The following is a 21,461-nucleotide window of genomic DNA, read 5'->3' on the forward strand; positions in this document are numbered from 1 at the left end:
AACAAAAACAAACAAACAAACCAACCCCCACAAATAATTAATTAACATGGGTAGCAAATAAAACAATACACAGATAGAGGGGGGATATTGTAACACTGCTGGTGGCTTGGCATCAGTTCAGCCATGGGTTCTCTTACATACCTTGGATCATACTGAGCCAGCTTCTGAGAAAAAATACTACAAAATCCTTTCAAAATCAAAAAATTCTACAACACACTCAATATACATTTGACTTTGTGCCTTAGAAAGCCTACAATGAATCTGGCTTCTTACTAGGAAATCTAAATAAACTGGGATATAGAATATAGTGGTTTAATATTTTTTTTCTTTTTTCTTTCTCCGCTCTGTTCTTAACCAGCTAAAATCTCTTTCTACTGGAAGAACTCATCACTGAAAGCATGGTCAAATTTTCTACAGAATCTCTGGGTATTACAGCTTTTCTGGACAAGGACTTTCTGCACAGCAGAAGATAAACATCCCTGCTTGCTAAGGGCCCTGTGAGAGAACAGTATCTGATTAAAAATATAATCAAAAAGCAAGCAAAGTATGGACCAGGAACTTCAGGTTTCATACTTTTTCTGTCCGTACTTACAACAGTAAGATGTTTCATCTGACTGTATTTGAAAACTGCAACAGCATATTCAGCGGGTTTTTTATGGTTTTTTTTGGGAAATAACAACTTAAAATCACATTGAAAAAAGTCTGAGAGGTGAGATTCTGGCACCACCATCCTTACCAAAGGCTTCCAAAATTGTCTAGAGATGACAACACCCCTAAAAGCAAGCATAATTAGTCTATTCCTTACTATAAAACTGTGTCACTTTGCTACATGATGCAGACTGTAAAAATAAATTGCTTTAAAGAAAAATAGTAGAATCCCAAAATGCAGTCAAATTAGTACAGCTGTATCCAAGAATTTTGTGTACAGCACACAGATTTCTAAACTGCAAAATGAACAAGGCAAGAACTAATTTAGCCATACATTACAGTTATTAAAAATACAAGCAGCAATCACAAGTAAATGCCAGATCCTTCAGTGGTTAGACAAAGTTTTATTTCTTTCTTTATTAGAAAGAAATAATCCACAATAACATGTCCTAAATTAATTTTTAAAATGCAAAAGACATGATAATCTGACACCAGTTCAAAAAGGAGCTAAGTAAAAACAAATGATTCTTTTGACTATCAGCCCTATCTCTACCATGCAAAAATAACCCCAAATAAACAAAAAGGTAATGGAGAATCATAAAAAGAAACAAAACAAACGAAAAAGGAAAAATCCAAAACCTAATTTCCTGGATAGCAAATTATAGGCTGAAATCAAGTTACTGTGCATCTTTGTATCATGTCCTAATGAAAAGTGTACAGGTTTTCAGTATGAGCTTTGGAAAGCCAGTCATACACTGGATTGAACAATTTATTTCTAAACTCTTTCCTTCATACATGATGACTTTCAAAAAAGTTTCAGTATTTTATAAGTAGCACAATGAGGACTAAATTAATCCAAATGTGTGTGTGTAATGCAAACCTCTCAAGTTTAAAAGAAATATTTGCCACTAAAATGTCATATAGAATGACAATTTTATTTTTAAAGAGTGCACAGAAGCAAATCATAAGCATACATCAGTAATTGTTAAGAGAGGTAAGCATTTGCAAAAAAAAGTCCATATTCAACACATTACTAATAGCTAACAATGAAATAGAATGGGTATTGTCTATCCATGAACAAACTTATGGATTTGGTCAAAAAATATATATTATTTAATTACACATTGTAAATCACATATATTTAACTGAAAATACTATTAAAAAAAAAATATCACAGCATATATCTACAAAACTAAATAAAATGTAGAAATGAAACTAAGTCCAGATTTTTTTTTTATTAGTCCTGTATCAGCTGAATATTTACATGTGTTTTACCTGAGGCACAAGTCACAAATCAGTCTTACTTCTGAATAACAGCTCTTGAACTCAGACAAATATTTAAATATCTTACTGGAGCTGTGTCACCAGGGTACATCAACACATTCAGAGTTTAAAATATACCTGTATCTAAAAGATTTTCCTACTTCTATTTATAAAATATTACTATAGTATATTCCTGAGCATAATGAGATGTAGAGGAAAATGGCTGGGCAGGATAGCCTTGTGGTGGCAACTCCCACGCAGTGCAGCCATGTGGGCTACACTGGGGCCAAAGTGCAGGGAAAAAGGGAAGGGACCTAATGATCTTAATTTTTGCCTGTCCTAATAGGTTAGATATGTTAGATACCATTGAATTGAAAGATAATCTGTGATCACCTGCATTTACCATGAACTAAAAAGACTCAGGTAAGATTTTACAGCCCAGGACATTCACAGACCAGTTTTGTGTGCACATCCCACACATACACACCTGCTACTGCTGTCATGCCCTCGGCCTTTGCACTGCTGTGCCATGGATAACACAATGGTTTATATCAGGAATAACACAATGGTTTATATCAGGAATATCAGCTCCACGTGTGACCAGACAGAAGGATATACAGTAGTGGCTGAACTGTTTCTCTTGTCCACAACAGATTTTTTCCTAGGGAAGAATTAACATTAATGTTATAGAACTCAAACTGGCAAAACATTGTAAGGCCTCAATGGCTTTGCCTCCAAAAAGACTGGGAGCCCAATCTTGACAGGTTTCTTCACTATAAAATAGATTAAAGAAATCAGCCAAACATTGTTACATATGCATCTTTCAAAAACTGCACATAATTCTGGATGCTCTGGTTCTTGTTCTCTGCCTTCTGTAGGCTGTTCTCCAGCTCTTTCAAATGTAATTCACGGTGCTTTTCATTCTAATGAAAAAAGAACCAAAAACATAGAAACTTAGAAATAAAATATAAATAATAATATAAGACAACAAGTACCTAATTTTTACAGATTTATTTACCTGTAAAAATTTTCAGAGGCTCCACAGAAGCAAAAGTGCTAAAAAAGGCCTCAAAATACTGACACTTTTATTTATGTTTAGTCAGGACCAAACTGAACATGTTCACATAGACTTTAAATCAAAAAAGGCCTATAATAATTTATAATAATTGTAAATTCAGATTATTGTAACTCAGGGAAAAAAGAAGATATCACTACATCATTGTGGAATTGTTATGGATCTAATCAAATCTAGATATGCTTGTTGAACAATTGCTCAGAGGAAAATAACAACTTTATACGTATTTTTTTTTATTTTTGTCTTGCTGGGGGAACTGGACTGAGTAAGGGTTGTTAACTCAATATTATTCAAGTGATTTAGTTAGACTTGAAATCTGCTAAGCTGATGGGAAATGTGAATGTACAAAGTATATTGTCTAGCTCAATTAATTTACTGTTCTGAAAAGCGTGTATCAACCGTATTAGTAGTATGTGTTCAGTAAAAGGAACTTGTTTTTGTAAATGGTGACACGGTGGGTGATCTCTTAAATCACAAACAGCATTATTTACTCACATGGTGAAATAAGCTGAGGAGTTGGTTTTTTTCTTCTTGCTTCTGTCTCACTTCAGCTTCAAGAAGTAGCAGTTTTGTCTGAAAGGCTTGTTCCTTGTATGATATTTTTTCCTGTTCTTCAGCTACCTATAAAAGTAATAAAAGAGAAAGGTTATATTTAAAATAAATTTGTAAATAAGATAGATATATTACATATATATTTACTCTTAGAGCCCAAATCAAGTAATTTTCTTATCTCTTAATATTAATAGCTTTATTTCCTATTTTTTTCATCTAATAATTAACTTATTTCTCATGCCCAGGACTTAAACAAACCTGAGAAATATTCTGGCTAAGTTCAAAAGCTGTTTCAATCTAGAAAAAAATGTAATACTAGTGGGAGCAGAACATTCTTAGCTTATTTCCAAGTTAAGCCAAAATTTTAGCTTTTTCAAAACCAAAGAAACATCCTCAGACAGTATTGAAAAAAATCAGAGGGTTATTTCTACATTATTAATCTGAAATTACTTCATATGTATGAACTTCATACATTTTTTCTGATTAAACTAATATAATGCACTACAATCTAAATTCCTACATTTCCTCTTGGACTTTATTTACTGTTTGCATAATTTCTACAAATGACAAAATTTGGCTTAATGTAGAAAAATGCAAACACTTCCTCTAAAAAGAGAAGGATTTCAACACTAATGTTCTCGTGGGCTTCTATAACTGAGAAAATAAATGTAAGATTAAGCTTTTGTACAGAAACTTTTTGCCATATGTGTGGGATTTAATGTAATGTGGTTAAAGCATTTTGATTTGTCAATTAAAAAAAAAGATAATAAAACATTGCTCAATTGAAACTTGTTATTTATTTCCATGGGTTCCAAACTTGAGAAAGAAATTGAATTGTTCCATCCATATTTAAAACATGCAGAAAATCACAGTAACTTTTTAGCATTTCTCCCTATATGCAAAATAGTCTTGTGCCATAATTTTTTCTCAAGCTTATTTTTAATGCTATTTTTAAATAGAAAGTAACAAAAAAGATTGAGAGATTAATTAAATCACCAATACCATTTTTCTCCCTTCTTCCAAAGCAGATTCAAGTTGTCTGGTTAATGCATTATATTCTGCAATTTTCTCTTCAAGCTGCAATTTACTGCTCTGAAGACTCTCATCTTCTTTTCTGAGCTGATAAGCAAGTTCTTCATTCTGATATTCCACCTCTCCTAATTGCCTTCATGCAAAACAGATTAATGTATTATAATTCACTATAGCAGAAAACTGTAGGTCTTAATTTCAATCAGATTTTTCAAGTTACCTGTGAAGATCTTCATACATCTTCTGAATCATACAGATCTCTTCTTCTAAGCAAAGACTGCCCGTAGAAGTTACATTATGGTTATCCTGTGAAAATGACAATTTGTTTCTAGCTGAAGAGACCTGTATACAGGATCTTACTGAACTAAAGTAAACCTGTCTATTAAAATCCATCAAAGAATTTGATAGTAATTTCAGATAAATGCTATGCTAATTTAGACAAACATTATGTTATACTCTAGTAAATGTTATCATGTGTTATTGTACCTTGTATAATTATCTTAAATTAATAAAACACAGACAAAGTTGGAGACTAAAATTTTGTGTGAACACTTTCAGGCTGAAAACCTGCTATGTAACAAAGGCCTAAAAGACTCCATGGGCTGCTCATGCAGCCTTGTATATTAGCAGTTGGTCAGGTGTACCTGACCAGCAAAAATGGCTCCCTCACACTCCAGTCACAAGAGGCATAAAAATAATACTGCACATACATACGGTTATCACAAAAGAACAGTGCAGCACTGGCAAAGAATTTCAGAAAGACAAATATCAAAAAAGACAATCAAGTTCATGAAAAGAGAAGTATCAGCAGCAGAAGCTGAAGGAAGCAAGAAGACAGTCTTCTCCTGCCCAGCATCCAGCGTGCTAAACTTTTACATGTTTTCTTTCAAATCTCAGTAGCAATGAGATTGTTGCTCCTTCTATCACCCATAAGAGCATGTTAGCAATAACCAGACACATCAGCAGCCTGTGGTGCCATCATTTACTGGGGTGACCACCACCATCCATTGGACTACCTCAAGCAGTCCCATCCAGCAGTTTGAGCCAATCTGCCTGACTGTGCTGATCAGAACATGATACAGCCTGTTCAGGGAGAGACTGGGAGGAGCAGAAATTAGTCCAGCTGAACCCAGGAGAGGTTTTCTGCTGAGGAAGCAATTACTCCAAAATGAATTTTCCTAAATTCTGGTCATAATGTCAAGGGTAAAGGACATCAATCACCAAGACCAGATGCTGAAATTTGACTACTGTTCCACCAGACTAGTGATTATATTCCCAAGTATTTTGCTATACTTAAGAGGTTCTTTTTCACTTTTTCAGGAAAACATGTAGTTAGATGAAAATTACATATATAATTTTATACAATGCACAAATTCTGCACCACAAAATTAATTATTGCTCAAGTACTTCAAGATTTAAGAGTTTATGAACATTCCTTGAAGAATCAAAAATCAAGAGGAATGTTTTATATAAAGTCTGTAGGACCACAGAGAATCACTGTGTTTCAGCTGTAGTTTTCCCACTGACACAGAAGGATGATTGAACCCCTTTTCCACCCTACTAACTTGAAAACCTTTGTCATTTGTGCCCTTCTAACTCAAAAGCACATTAAAAAGAGACAAAAAAGGGAAAAAAACCTCAAACAAACAAACAAACCACCCCCCCCAAAAAAAACCCCCAAAGAACACAAACAAACAAAAAAGCCCCCCCCCCCCAAACCACCCACCCAAATCTACCCTGCCATTGAAATTGACATCAGAGAAAAAAAGAGTAGAGGAAAATTCATTTTCAGGACTTAGAGAAAATGCAAGTATTAGTGTTAAATACAGCTAAAAATTGCAATTATCCTATTAAAGCATATTTTTACAAATACTTAATCAACTAAAACATTGCAATAATTAAAATTTTATACATCATCAAGAATATAGTTTATCTGAATAAATATTGTATGGTTTATAAATTAGCTACTGAAACCAAAAGTAAAGTAGAATTAAATTATTCTACTAGATAGAAATAATATCTAGGCTTGCATTTATTTCCAGGAAAGAATTCTGCAACACAACTCAGGGCATAAGTATTCAAAAAGATCAAGAATATACTCACTCTAAAAGTAAAAAGTCTTGCCACATAATGAATTCACATTAATACAGTTGGCAACAGTTTTATTTGCTTTGTGCTATTTCCACATAAGTTTTTGATTTATGAAGAAAATAACAAAGATAACCTCACCACTATCACACACGCCAATGGTAAAAAATGTCCCCGAGACTTTTTTCCACTTAATTTTCTCATTTATCTTTAGAAATGAGCATGTTCTAACCACCTGAAGCTCCAGCTCCCTAAGGGTTTTGCATTTATGTGCACAGATCCTTCCCCAGGACAGAATCCTTTGCTCGTTTTCCTCAGCTGCTTTCAGCAAGTCACAAACATGTTCTAACTCCTTTAACTTAGCCTCCGTTTTGTCCCTCACCTGCACAGTAGCATCACAGGAGAAAAATGTAAGTGTAAAACCATAAAATAATTGTTGTAATATTTAATGGATTTTCATGTAGGCAATAAAACTAAAATCCTATACAAGTTATATATCACCCATTTTCATAAAATACTGACAAAGATACAAGTTCTTCTGATGCTTAAGAATATGCTGTGTTCCAGTGTTCAGCTCCATCTGCTGAAAAACTTGTAACTCATCTTTGTATGGAGTCTCAATTTTAACTGTTAAAAAACACACTTTCAGTAGGTTTGCTTCCATATATAACTTTCACAACTGTTCTGTCAAAAGGACAGTTTCAAAATCATCAGCAATAAAATCACATTTTTGAGAGCAATAAAAGAATTCTGGAATTCTAAAGTAGTAGCCAAACTACTTAGTCATTGCACGAGGAATCATTGCTCAATTGTTTACAATTATGTAGTATCCAAAAAACACCAGCTTTAGAAAGCAGTCAGTAAAAGTCTTATAAATTTAAAACCAAGAGGCAGTACCTTGTGACTTTTAATAAGATCACAAAAATGTAGAAAATATCTGTATCCTGCAGAATTGTTTGGAAACGTTCTTTATTACTGCAAAACTTACCTTATCTGCTTCTAAGCATCTGTTTTCTGTTAATTTTTTGTTTTCATTTAAGACTGTTTCATATCTGGATTTCAATTCTTCTACTGCAATTTGTCTTTTTTGTACCTAGGACAACATATATTTTTTAGATACATTTGCAAGGTCTTTCATTTAAATACAGAGAATCATTAGTATGAAGCATAAAGGAAAACTTTTGACTTCTAAATAGTATCTCAAACTTTGTCATTATTTGAAGTTATTTATTTTCATTATCCTACTTGTCACAGCAAGTATAAAAGGGTTACCAGGTAAAGAGCACGGTCATATCAGCAGTGTGTTATCAGCAATGGAGAATGAGCCACAGTTGTGCTGTAGAAGCAGCCAGCATGACTCACACCTCTCTCCCCACAGAGCAACTTTCACCGACACTTCCCATCTGGAGTGACTACAGCCCTGAGCTAGGGAATTTCACTCCACTCACTGCTTAAGGCTGGCTGTTGCCTGGAACTACTGCTACCATTTTAAAGCTGGCAGCAGCTTTAGTTGTGATGATGCATTCCAAAGACAAGGCTCTCTGGCTCTACTCTAGATTTTCTATCATGTCTTTCCACTGATTTAAAAAAGAAGTGAAGAATGTCAGTGAAATTGTGTCTATACCATAGCAGAAATAGATATATATTTGAATCAATGTTCTAAAATTTCTATATAAGTAAAGCCAAATACAAAAAAAAAAAGAATTGATAGAAAGCCCATTTAAAGTTTGGTTTATTTGTTTCACTGATATTTCTGTGTGGATTTACCTACTGAAATAAAAGAACTTGTACAACCCTATACTCATAACCTTAACCTTAACCCTAATATGTATTTCTTGAATGAACTTAAATTTCTTGAACTTACTTGGCTACTGATATGCTCTTAGGAACATGAAGACAAAGTATGGCCTAGTAGAGGTAAAATATCATTGGTATATCCACTGAAGACATAAAACTTTTTAAATATCTAGTTTACTGGACCACTAACCTGCTTTTTAGGAAGCAAATCTTGTCAATGCAAATTTGCAGTTGTTGGCTTCAAGTGAGCTTCACACAATTCAGTACAGACAATGTGTACTTGTAATCATGTGGAGACTATTCTTTGATATGGCCTGTAGTAGTAGCACTTTCTTCTCTCATACTCAATACTACAAAAACATTACAATCCCCATGACAACAAAATGGATTTCTTACAACAAAACCTTTATCATTTCCTCAAAATGGCTTACAAATTTAGAAAAAAACATATTTGAAGATTTCAAACATGGTAAATCACCTCATTTTTACGCTGTTCTACAAGGTTTTGCTGCAGCTTTGCTTTTTCTTGCAGCTGTAGCAACTCATATTCAACAGACACTGTACTTTTCTCCACCGTAGCAAGGGAAGCCTTGATCAAAAATAGAAAATATAAAAGTTAGACATTCTACAATAATATATTACCAGTAAGTGACTTGCTGGCACCAGGAAGAGTGATGAAAGTGTTTTTCCTGTCAAACAAAAATTATAGTCTACACTTCATTTGTCAGCTCATGACAACCACTTATATTGGACAATAAGTACAATACAAAACCTGTAAACTCTTTCAAAATTAAAATTAATAATTGAGGTAAACTCAGTTCTTTAATTTGAAAGAAAGGATAACAAACATAAAAGAGCAATTTCTACTTAAGCAATTGTGCAGTCATTGACAATAAAATAAACAGCATCCTGATTACGCAGATATATCATCAGACAACCCTGTTCCTAGCTTTGCCATAAATTTCCACAGGAAAATTTTCCGTATCTCATTTGTCTTTACTGTTATAAATAGATGGCAAACTTTATTCTGCGGGTCTGGGGTCTCTAGACAGAAGATCCAAAGAGAATTAACATGGTTATTTCATTAATGTGTGAGAAATATAGAGCCACTCAACAGCGATTTATAATCTCACCTTTAATTTTTTGTTTTCAAGGTAAATCTTTTTATTTTCAGAGTGAAGAGAATTCAGCTTTCCAAGAATTTCCTCCTCTAACTTTCTTCTCCATTCCTCCCTTCTTTCCTTGTCTTCCATCAGGCCTCTGATCTGACTTGTTAGACAGGCAAGAAATTCTCTATAATACACAATGCTTCCAAAACTCTCACTATGAAAATTAAATAGAACCTTAATACATTCTCCTTCATCGTATATATATATATATATATATATATATATTCTGAAATACACTCTCTGAAAGAGGAGACTTTCTACTCCAAGGAAGGGTTCTTAGCTCAATTACAGAACACCAAATCATACTTCCAAGAGAACTATGCATATGCACAATGTACATAATGTAATTATATTGAATTTATAGGGTATATTACATAATGTCCTACTAAGAATACTCCTTAGCTACTTTAGGAATGTTACTTTCCATTATTAAAAGCAGCAAATTATGCTGTGCCTAATTTTTTGCCTTTTTTTTAAAATAGAGTTCACAAAACTTGTTTTGCTGTTTAGTCAGCCACACACTGCTTAGTAGAACAACTCTTGTAAGAATGGCACATGTCAAGCAATGGCTTGTATTTTCAGCTGAAATGAAAACAGCAAAAACCAGCTGGAAGCAGAATTAGTATTTGTGCTTTCTTAGATGTCTTCTTATATACACTGGACCAACAGTGGGCTAGACAGATGTCTGAACAGAGGATGTCCACCTGTATTCTGGTTAAATTTTAAAATCTGCTGCAAGTATTTTCAGAAATGCCAGATCTTCTGGGACAAAACCAAAATATTCAAGCCAGTTTAATGTGAGCTGTTAAATACTTGAGCCTGAATCGAGTTCTTTGTGAAATAAACATCGTCTCAGACTTAGAACAAAGGCATCTAATAGTTTCTTTTGCTTTTAAAAATTATAGTCCATATTTCTACCAACAGAAATGGTAAAAAGATATTTGTCATTGTCTGCCCAAAAACCAACATATCCTTCTTGTACATTAAGATTTGACTGTTTAGTTTAGATAATTTTGGATAATTTTGTTCTGCTTCTCCTTACATGAGTGAACTGTTCAAATGGCATCTGAGAGAAACCCTTCTCTATCCTCTCCTGAGGTGAGACATTAGTGGAACTGAAATAATTGGGCCATCACTAGTCTGAAGGAGGACCTAGATGACAAAGAACCTTCTTCTATTCTGCAAACACAAGGGTTAATACTCAAGCTGTTGAATCAGTTATTAAATAAGCGGTTATGTAGAGGCTGCATAGGAGCTGCCAGCAAGTTCAGGCTGATCAGAAGTATGCAGGAAAAAGAATATGTTTCTTCCTGGTAAAAGGGAATAAAGCTTTGAAAGAAGTGAAATGCAACAGAGAGGAGGCTAAAAATCTTAAATTTGTTCTTATATCCAACTTCAAATTCTGCTCAGAATTTTTAAATGTTAATAAACTCATTTACATTGTCAACAGAGTATTGCACTACTAAATATCAACACACTGTGACTACAGAAATAAACAAAAAAGACCAACAGTCCAACTTACTTCTCAAGATTTTCTATTTGAACTTCTAACATTTTCTTTTCTTCAGCTATTCTATTGTGCTGTTTTTTCCAGACATCAGAGGCTGACAGTATCTCACACAGTTTGACTTCCTAGAGAATGCAGAAATTATAAATTATGTAACAAAAGAATGCCACTGAAGACTGCCATTTAGTTCTACTAAATTTTCTAAACACAAGACCTATTTAATATAAGATGGTTTTATTGGATCTCCCTTTTACAAATCAATATAAATTTTCTCTCATCTCAAAATAAAGTCAACAAAATTACCCACATTTTTAAAAAATCAAAGTCAAAGTATAGAATTACTTTCAAGGCAGAGACATAGTTAAACACTGGTACTGTATACCAACTGTAGAATATACATTACAAAATTTAAGACGACAATCTTTTCTTACCAAAAAAATTGTCTTCAATACATTTCAACTACATATAAATTACATCAATTAATAAACAAAACTGTGCCAAAATATTTAACGAATGCTAGGTAAGAAACGAAACATTAGGTAAATCCCTTAAACGAATATAGATAATTAACCAATACATGCCATCTTGAAAGTACACCAGGCTTTCAATGAGGAAGAAAACAACCGTGACTACAAAACATCAGAAGTTCAGGAGAAAATTCTGTCCCTCTGTACTGCTAATTTTAGATCCACTAAAGTTAAAGATCCACTACTGTTGTCTCACAAAGATCCAACAATACAAAAACCATTATTAACCATCTCCTGGTACACTTAGTGGAAAAATATATCTTTAATACTGACATATCCAAAATGATTACAACACACCTAAGAGTGTGAAAACATATTCTTATTAGAAAATCCAAACAGGGCAAGAAGCACAATTCTGATGCACCTGGCCTTTTTGAACAATTACAAACTATTGATAGGCAAAGCAAGATTCCAAGGAACAACTTGGAATAAGGAAGAAGTTTTATGCTTGGATATTGAAAAGGTTCAGAGCAAGCAGCTTAGAAACAGAAAGCTGATATCACATACTAATAAATAAAGAAAACTAACACTTCAAACCTCTGTCATGGATTCTCAGTTAGTACACTGTGTTTCTGAGTTAGTCATAGTCATAGTAATTTCTGAGTGCTCATTCATAGAGGACTAACAGGAAGACCAGGAGAGGTTTAACCAAAAGCTGATGACAGTCCTCTTACTTCCTACAGCTTAAATGTATAACCTCATGACTTAAGGCAATCACTACGTTTTAACAAAACAAAGGCAGTTAATAGTAACAGCTTTCATGACACCTATAGCAACCTTTTCCTTAACAAATGAGCAACAAAACAAAAGACATACAAGCACAGCATAATCAAACAAATTTTTCTATTTTTCACAGGTAAAAGACTTTCAGTTGTTCAATTTCAAACAATACAACACAACATTGCTCACAGCATAGTCACTCACATGTTCTCTTATTTTAGAGATTACATCTTTCACAGCCTCTTCTGAACGCTGAGCTTTTTGTTTCTGGGACCTTAATGCTTTTTTCAGAGCAATCTTCTTTTGCTCACTTGTCTCCTTTAAGGCTAACTTCTGGCACTTGTATTCACCAATTTTATGTTTCCACTCTGCTATTTTATTTTCTAGAGTCTGCAGCACAAGTAAAATCAACTCTTTAAATTCTAAACCTTACACACAAATTTGTGCTATAAAACAATTAGGAAGAGCTGTTATATTTATAATCTCTTTCCATATAATCTTGGTATCTCAAATCTTGTGGTTGATACAACGAGCTAGCTAAGTACAACAGTAGATAAGAAAAATACAGAGAGAAAGTCATTACAAAGATGAAATCAAGAGGCTGAGAAGGTGCAGGAGAAGGCAGGAGTAAGGGGAAAGACAGCAATCTAACCATGTCTGTGTGCTCTTGGAAATGAATGCAGAATTTCCACATAGAAGGCAAGGTGTGAATGTTAAATCTATTTATGAAGCGGAAAACTAAACAGTTTCATCAGACAATTTCTGTACAGAATATCACCTTAATGATGCTACCAGTGATATGCACTGATGTGTGTGCTCTGAATCTAGTGACACACATACTACTAGGTCTAGAGATAGGCTGTATGACTGTATATGAAATTTTATTATGAAAGTGAATATCTTGGATTTGTGTTTTTCTAAATATCTTGGATTTGTGTTTTTCTAAAGTCAGGAAGCCAGGAAAGGCTGGGATCTTTTCTTTAGTATATGTATTATGGTATGGTCTGTGATTAAATGACAATATACTATTTTCTTGCAAGCTCTCTGAACTTTTTCAGTGCATAAAATGGCCCCACTTTATTAATGACATGGATTTGTTTAGTGAAGAAAGTATTTTTTATAAACAATGAAGCAGAAATGCATTTTAATGTATTTAATAATATTATGAAATATATACCACACAGCCAAGATGGGAACTGGGCTCTACAACTGCCATTATGTTATCTTTTCTATTGCTGTTATTATTTCTGACTAACTAGATGTTTACATCACTCTGGTGAAGACTGATCCCATTCCAGGCAGGAAGCTGATCTCTCTAACTTCATGACTTTCGTATTTTTCACCTATATACTACATAAAAATGAACAGAAAACAACAACCAGCATTAAAACACTGTATGACTATATTCATTAAGAGCAATACCAGACTGATTCAAGGAGAATCTCAGATTCACTTATCAAAAATCACCAAGCTAGCAATAGACAATTAGTTTCATAAAGACAAGCGTAAATCCTGTTCCTATCTCTTACTATTCTTCCACCAAACTCCAGCAATGTAGGTAAGCCAGCAGTGTCAACTTTCTCAGTTCAGCAATAAATATCCTAATTGTAGGAATGATTAATGTATTTGTTTCCTTCCTTTTAGCCTGGGTCTGACACTACATTATGTATTACTAGTTAGCTACTGAATATGTGAACGTGCCAGCCTTATTCAAAACACTCATTGCCAGTTGCTATAAATTATGGCCCCAAAACTTTTACACAATCAAAGCAAAACATAGGTGGTTTACCAAGTGAAAGATGGTCTCAGGTACTGGGATTCACCAAAAAGCAGAAGTACTTCAAAAAAAGGAAGTTACAAGAAACACCTAAATATGTAAAAAGTAGTTTTCCTATATAAATGCTTACAGGACACCTAATAAACAAAGATATGACTTGAGGAGGTGGATAAACACCTTCAATAAACACAGCAAACAGAAAATCTCAGTCTATATACAGATTTCTTTAACTGTTGGTATAAGTAAACAGCTGCTATCCCTTATTATAACCACAGGAGGTCAGAATCACACTAAGAATGAGTGCTTTGGGCATTAGCCAGTGGCTGAGGTAAATTCAAATAGACAACTAATTCCACAGGGGCAATGCAAAGCTTTTGTCTAGCTATTAACAAAATCACCTCCAGGATTTAAGCTAGCCAATGACTTAAGCAATTTCTGAAAGTGAACAAAACTTTTAAATAGAGATTGAGTGACAATACAGCTGTATTTCAAGTTATTTTATCTAATGAAAATGTTGATGGAATCCTCTAACTGTACTAGGTAGAACAAGAAAACAATTTTTATTTAGAAGAAAACATGCAGCATCTATGCAGACATAGACGTGATGAAATTGCCTTGATACAGGTTGGGTGACATTCTCAAATGATTCAAATGGCAGGGGATGTATGCTAGTAAAAAAGTTTGGAAATCAGAAATACATTGACTTTAGCCAATGTTTTCTCATTCATTCCTGTGTTCTTGACAAGTTTTATATATTGCATTCTGAGGTCATATACAGCTCTATCCTTTCACACATGACCTCCTCCTTGCCTTTTTCTAAAGCCAGTAACTGATAAAAATGCCCAAATTTAATTCATGCTTTTTAGAAGAGAAAATGGAAATAATTTAACCTACTTTAAACAAAGTGAGATTAGGCATTTGTCTTAAGCGTTTCACTTTCAGTCAGTATTAAGAGACTTATCGATTCTTCACAGAGAAAGCAGAAACAGGGTGTGGCTGTCACTGTTCTCCTAGAACAGAAAGTCACCGAAGGGACTTGCCTATCTCTTGACCACATGGAGACTGTCTTCCAGGCAGTGCAGTTAAGTGAGTGAGCAAACACTTCCATGTGTGTTTCATTTTGCTTCACCAGAACTGTACAAGGGTGCATAAGTTGAGAAAAGAAGAGAAGAAACCCAAAAAACACAACCTTGCAATTAGAATAGCGCAGTCAGGGAGATCTTGGAAAACATAAATACTTATGATTTTAACTGATTTGGATTATTCTTTGACCAATAATTTGATTTCAAAACAAGTCACAGCAAAGCTTTGGGGATTTTTTCCAATAAACTGAAACACAAGTAAAAATATTTTGACCTGTATTTTCACTTTTAATTCATCATTTTCTGCTTCTTTTCTTTCGATCTGACACTGCAGGTGAGCTTGTACTTCCTTTATTGACTTTGACAGGTGGTCTCTTTTCTGTATGTTGATCTAAGAAAGATAAAACCCACAAATTTATTGGACTATGCTGTATGATGGTCTCTGTAGTTTTTCTTCTATGCTGTAGTTACCAACTGACCCTGAATGTCCTCAAAACCTGGAAAAGATAAAACATGCTCTACAAGTATATTGACAAGCAGTAATATACTTGCTACTAACTGTATTAATGTTAAACAGAAATCACCAACTTGAAACAATTTATGTATAATTATTGAATCATGTTTAATCTGAGTTAAGTAGCAGGAATGAGGCCTGGAAGCGTGAACTCAGAAATCCAGGCTAAGCAAAGGCATCCAGCTAGCAGGATGACTGACACCCAGCCACACTGATCAGCTGTGCTCTGACTCATTAGACCTGAACTGACCTTAAATTCCAAAGACCACCATCTCCTATTAGAACTATTGATACATTTAATTCAAACTCTGATTTTGGGGGATATGTAAATCATAAGGGAAGAGGAAACTTATGTCACTAGAACTCAGGTCAGATGATTCTACGAAATTTCCTTCAACCTGATTCCTTTGGCTTATTCTAAGTAAGAAGTAATAAGGTAGAAAAGTATTGTATTATCAGTGAAGACTGAAAGACACTAAAAGAATGTACCAGTGGAAGTGTTTATTATAGATACCAGTAAGAAAGGCAGATTTAGTCAACTATTGATGAAAATGCCATTTATTGAAATGATTGTAAGAAGAAACAAGAAGATAGCATAGAAAATGATTTATCCTTTCAGATGCTAGGCACCCTTAACTGTTCAACATTAGGTAGTTTCTAGTCAGGGAATGGTATGCCACAAAGATCCCATCAACATTAAGGTCTGCTGGCATTGGGGTCTTCAGAATTTTTATAGGCTTTTCTGTTCAGCATTTCTATACTCAAGCAAAAAGAGATTCCCATGAAAATGTGCTCTTTCACTTCAAGACAAAGACAAGGATGTGAGAAGACCACCCACAGGCTGCTCTATTATGACCAGCTGGTTAAATTTATCCAGCAGCCAAGTGCTATGTTCATTTGGTTAAGCAAAAAAACCCAACAAACTCTTAAAGAAGCACCATGGCTCTTAGAAACCCGCAAGGAGTTACAAATATCAAAGCACACTGCTGTCCCCTTAAAGGTTTAACTGAGGCTGTGCTGTCCCCAGTGACGCTGAACCGCGCTGCATCGCGCACACACAGAGTGCACTGGGGGTACCCATTCTGCAACACAGACCACCAAACCACCACTGAAATAACTTTCAAACTTTTACAGAACACTCTTATACAGGACAATTCTTCCAGTGTCAGTTTCTGCACTGAGCCTCTTCTTTTGGTGCAAAGAACAAATGAGCTCTTGCCAGACTTGTCAGACTTTGATGATTTTAGCTTTGCTGTCTGTACTACCTTTCCCAAAAGAGCCATGGAAACCAATTGTGAACAGCACCTGTTTAATTTATTCCATATTATTCCTTATATGTACGTTTTCCCCAGAATATTGCAAATCAGTAAATAAGAAGTCAAAAGGTGCCTTAGGATATCAGTGTTAAGGATAGCTGCATCCTTAGTCAGTTTGAATACAGCTTTGATGGTTTTAAGATAATTCTGTAGGAAACACATTTCAGGACTTTACTTTTTTCATAGGTCTTTAAGATAATTGTTTTACTCAAATTTTATATTTTTTTAATTAGAAATCTAGTATGTTGGAAGAAAATATTCATTCTAATGGAACTGGTCACTCACTTTTTCACACTGAAGAATGGATGACAGTTCTTTAATCTGTTTCTCCCTTTCAATTATTTTTTTCCTGAGATTCTTCATGGGGAAAAAAGCAACAATTAATTATTTTAATGCCTGTATACAACAAGGCATCAGTAATGCATAGTGATGAACATTTCAGATGTAAAACTAAGATTCCATTTTATGATTGTAAATCACAAATACTCCCACTTTCCCACCCTTATTGTAAATTGTATGACTCCATATGGTAGCCAATTTCAGATATTCAGCATAGAACAAAGAGAAACAAATTTTAGTTTACTTACAGTATTCTGAATTTCACTTTCACTTAGCTCCTTCATCCAAGTGTCAATGCTTTTATGGTTTAACTGCAACACAGGAAACATTAAAATTTCTTCTGATTACAACTTTTGTATTTTTTGATTTTGTATTTTTCAATGATTTTAAATTGGTTACATACAGCATCCCACTCCCCCACTTCCTTATCAGGCACTAGCAACCTGTCATCACCCTCACCCCTTCTCCAAACACCTCTGTCCTGCCTCTGCCCTGGCACTCCAGCATGATTGATGCCTTCATCAAGCACAAAGTTATCTCTTTACTCCACTCAGTGCTCCCCTGGCTACTCATTATTTTTTCAGAAGTGGATTGTGTTGCCTTCTCCACCCACCAGGACCCATTTCTCCTGTGCTCAGCCTGTGCCAGGTGCATCCTCATCAAAAGGATTATTCAGACTAAGAGTTTCAATTTTTATATCCATATTGCCCTTCATATAATTAAGAAAATGAGTAACAAATTTGGGAATTTCCCATCTTAAATAATCACTTCCTCACAGAATCAGAAAGCAGATTTATCTGTTTTCCAACTGTTGTCTTAAGGCAAAAAAATACAACCAAACATGTAAGGTTTTTTTATTTTATATATGTGTGTGTCTTGTTTGATTACAGGATTAGATTTCCTAGCAGACCTCAACTTGTGCAACCCAGTGCAACTGTCTGTAGCATTTTCCTGGATATACAACCAAAACCAAGTTCTTGAACTTAATTACTTCCAGTGAAAACAGAACCTTGGAAGATTAAACATCATGCTTCATTTATCATAGCCAATCAATGTAAGCAGAAAGGAACTAATAAGAATTTCACCATAGTTTCAGTATACTGTTGCTATAAGTGGCAGTCCAGCACGGCCACTTAGCCATTTTTTGAAATATCACCTACTTCACATCTGTAACTAGGAAGTGTGTTTTTGATCTTGTTAACAAAACAAGTACAATTTAAAAAATCAAGCCTGACAGGAACAAAATGAACTTGCCTCAACAGAGTGAAGAAGAATAAATTTTTCCCGAAGATCATAGTCCAATGCAGGAGCAGTACAGTCACATACAGGTAAAGGCAAGGCCGATTGTGATAATGATGACATTTTGATTTAATGCTGTAGAACAAGACAGAATATGTTAACATATATTGGTGTTCTGTGAATCAGAACTGGCACATTACTGGCATGCCAGGTTGTTCCCACCACGGTGGGATTTACTGGACTGGACCAAGTAAACCCCGGTCACAGCAGAGATGTAACACAACCAATGCACCTGAAATCTTCCACAAGAATTCACAACTTGCATTTGCTTAGCGCTGAATTCACAAATACGGCGCACAGAAAGCAAATCCTTCCACAGCAGAAAATCGAATACACTCAAAGGACAAAGTAAAGCTCGCAACTGTTATTTCCCACTTCCACACTTCCCAGAACAGAGGGGGAGGCTCAGGAGCACAGGTCACTGTAGTAGGTCACTCAATGCCAGCCCTCGCCCCGGGTCCGCACTCGGGCTCTCACCTCAACAAACGCCCCTGCGCACCCGCTCCCCCCCTGGGATGGCCAGTGAGACCCCTCAGCACCGCTCCTGTGTGACACTGTCCCCTCAGCACTGCTCCTGTGCGACACTGTCCCCTCAGCACCGCTCCTGTGTGACACTGTCCCCTCAGCACCGCTCCTGTGCGACACTGTCCCCTCAGCCCCGCTCCTGTGTGACACTGGCCCCTCAGCCCCGCTCCTGTGTGACACTGGCCCCTCAGCACTGCTCCAGTGTGACACTGTCCCCTCAGCCCCGCTCCTGTGTGACACTGGCCCCTCAGCACTGCTCCAGTGTGACACTGTCCCCTCAGCACCGCTCCTGTGTGACACTGGCCCCTCAGCACTGCTCCTGTGTGACACTGTCCCCTCAGCCCCGCTCCTGTGTGACACTGTCCCCTCAGCACCGCTCCTGTGTGACACTGGCCCCTCAGCACTGCTCCTGTGTGACACTGGCCCCTCAGCACCGCTCCTGCGGGGCACTGTCCCCTCAGCACCGCTCCTGTGTGACACTGGCCCCTCAGCACCGCTCCTGTGTGACACTGTCCCCTCAGCACCGCTCCTGTGTGACTATGTCCCCTCAGCACCGCTCTAGTGGGGCAGTGTCCCTCAGCACTCGTTCCCACCTGTCCGCCGCTCCTCGCCGCCGAGAGCTGTTGCCGGAGCAACGCGCCGCTGCCGTTGCCGCTGCCGCTGCCGTTGCCGCTGCCGTTGCCGTGGCCGTGGCCGTTGCCGTTGCTGTTGCCGTGGCCGTGGCCGTGGCCGTGGCCGTGCGGGCCCCTCTGGCGGCGGCGGGAGGCGGCGGTGCCCTCCCGGGCCGGCCTGGCCCGACGCTCCCCGGGAGCACCCACTGCCCTGCCTGGGGCCGGAGGCCGCCGCGGGCCCGGAGAGGCGGCATCGCTCCCCGAGAGAACGAGGGGCGTGCAAAGGATGCAAAGGCGCCTCAAGAAGCGGCTGTGCTCCTTACTCGCCCCTGCGCACCCAGGAGGTTACTGCCAGACCCAGATGGACAAGAGTGGGGAGCTTTAGATCCTCCAGATGATTTCTTTTGCGGCATTTAACCTTTCCTGAGGTTAAACGCTTATGTATTCATGTAACCTGACCACATGTGAAGCTGTTTTGGCAATACATTCTCAAACACTGTAGAAAAGCCACATATTTTTAAATAACCACGTTCAGATGAAGTGGCAATTCACAGAATATCTGAGACACTGCAACAGACATACAGAAAGATCACTTTCAGATAATAAATTGTGCAAAACTGAGTGATCATGAAACATGATCATTTGTACAGGTGCATATGTAGATATGGACATAGACACATATACATAATTATAATTTGCACATTTTGTTTAAAAATCATACTGATAGAAATGTTACTTTTTAATATTCTGTGTAACAGCAGTGCCAACAGCTTACATTAAAAAGAAGCTTGACAGAAATAATCAAAGTAAAAATCAAACCTATCCTTTGGCATCCTTTGTAAACATGCCAGTGTGTATTTTGTTCTATTGCTGGGAGTGAAATTTCAGAGACTAGTTACTCATATACTTTATATACTCTTTGGAGAATATTACCTAGCCATGTGTGCCTGGTAATAAAAATGAAATGCTAAATTTCAACGTTTTAAATTCAAGCAGACATGAAATCACTTCATTATCCATTCTGGAGTGAGTGCCTGATTGTACCTGAATTCCAAAGAAGATTTTGTCTTTGCATGTGCAAAAGGCCTGAGGCTTTGTTCTCTATAGCACCCACAGCCTCAAACTGAGAATTCACTATCTCTGGCAGACCTTTGCTTCAGCACCACAGTTATGAGCTGTGGCTCCCTATAGTCACGTCGGGCAAAATTCTTAATTTTAGCTGCCCAGAACTTGCTATAAGATTGGCTTATTTTAAAAAGAATGCTATAAGTTTTTGCAATTTTCTAAAAAACTGGTCATAGTTTATAAAATAATGCAAGCACTATCCAGCAGTGAGGGCTAATTAGCATGATAATTCGCATTGCACTCTGTACCTCCTAAACAAAGAATGAATTACAAGTTTCAGTCCTCAAAACCATATTTTAATGACAGTGACACAATCCACAAAGTGGAAAATAATTAAAGGAAATAGGACACACAGTTCCACAATGACATAATTACAGGCCTTATTAAAAGAGACGTGCTTGAGAGAAGCTTCCTTAGATACCACAGGAACACTGCTGAGTGTTTGTCAGAGTTCATGACTTCATCTGCTCTAAAGGTATAATTGAACCTTTCATTTCC

The 21,461-nt window shown here is 36.4% G+C and overlaps 1 protein-coding gene across 1 annotated transcript; it reads right to left on the reverse strand.

Moving 5' to 3' along the window:
- Positions 1-2,705: 2,705 nt before the first annotated feature.
- ODF2L (outer dense fiber of sperm tails 2 like) lies at positions 2,706-18,765 on the reverse strand (the record flags this gene model as incomplete). Its single annotated transcript, XM_083867057.1, has 13 exons — positions 2,706-2,834; positions 3,482-3,607; positions 4,541-4,703; positions 4,788-4,909; positions 7,644-7,748; positions 8,931-9,041; positions 9,586-9,775; positions 11,144-11,253; positions 12,580-12,765; positions 15,509-15,625; positions 17,350-17,421; positions 17,652-17,714; positions 18,658-18,765. 13 exons carry the CDS (start codon positions 18,763-18,765, stop codon positions 2,706-2,708), a joined length of 1,602 nt encoding a protein of 533 aa, XP_083723183.1.
- Between the last annotated feature and the right edge of the window lie 2,696 nt (positions 18,766-21,461).

The sequence above is a fragment of the Zosterops lateralis genome (assembly GCF_965231275.1).
Source record: "Zosterops lateralis genome assembly, chromosome: 9".
In the NCBI taxonomy this organism is placed as follows: domain Eukaryota; kingdom Metazoa; phylum Chordata; class Aves; order Passeriformes; family Zosteropidae; genus Zosterops; species Zosterops lateralis.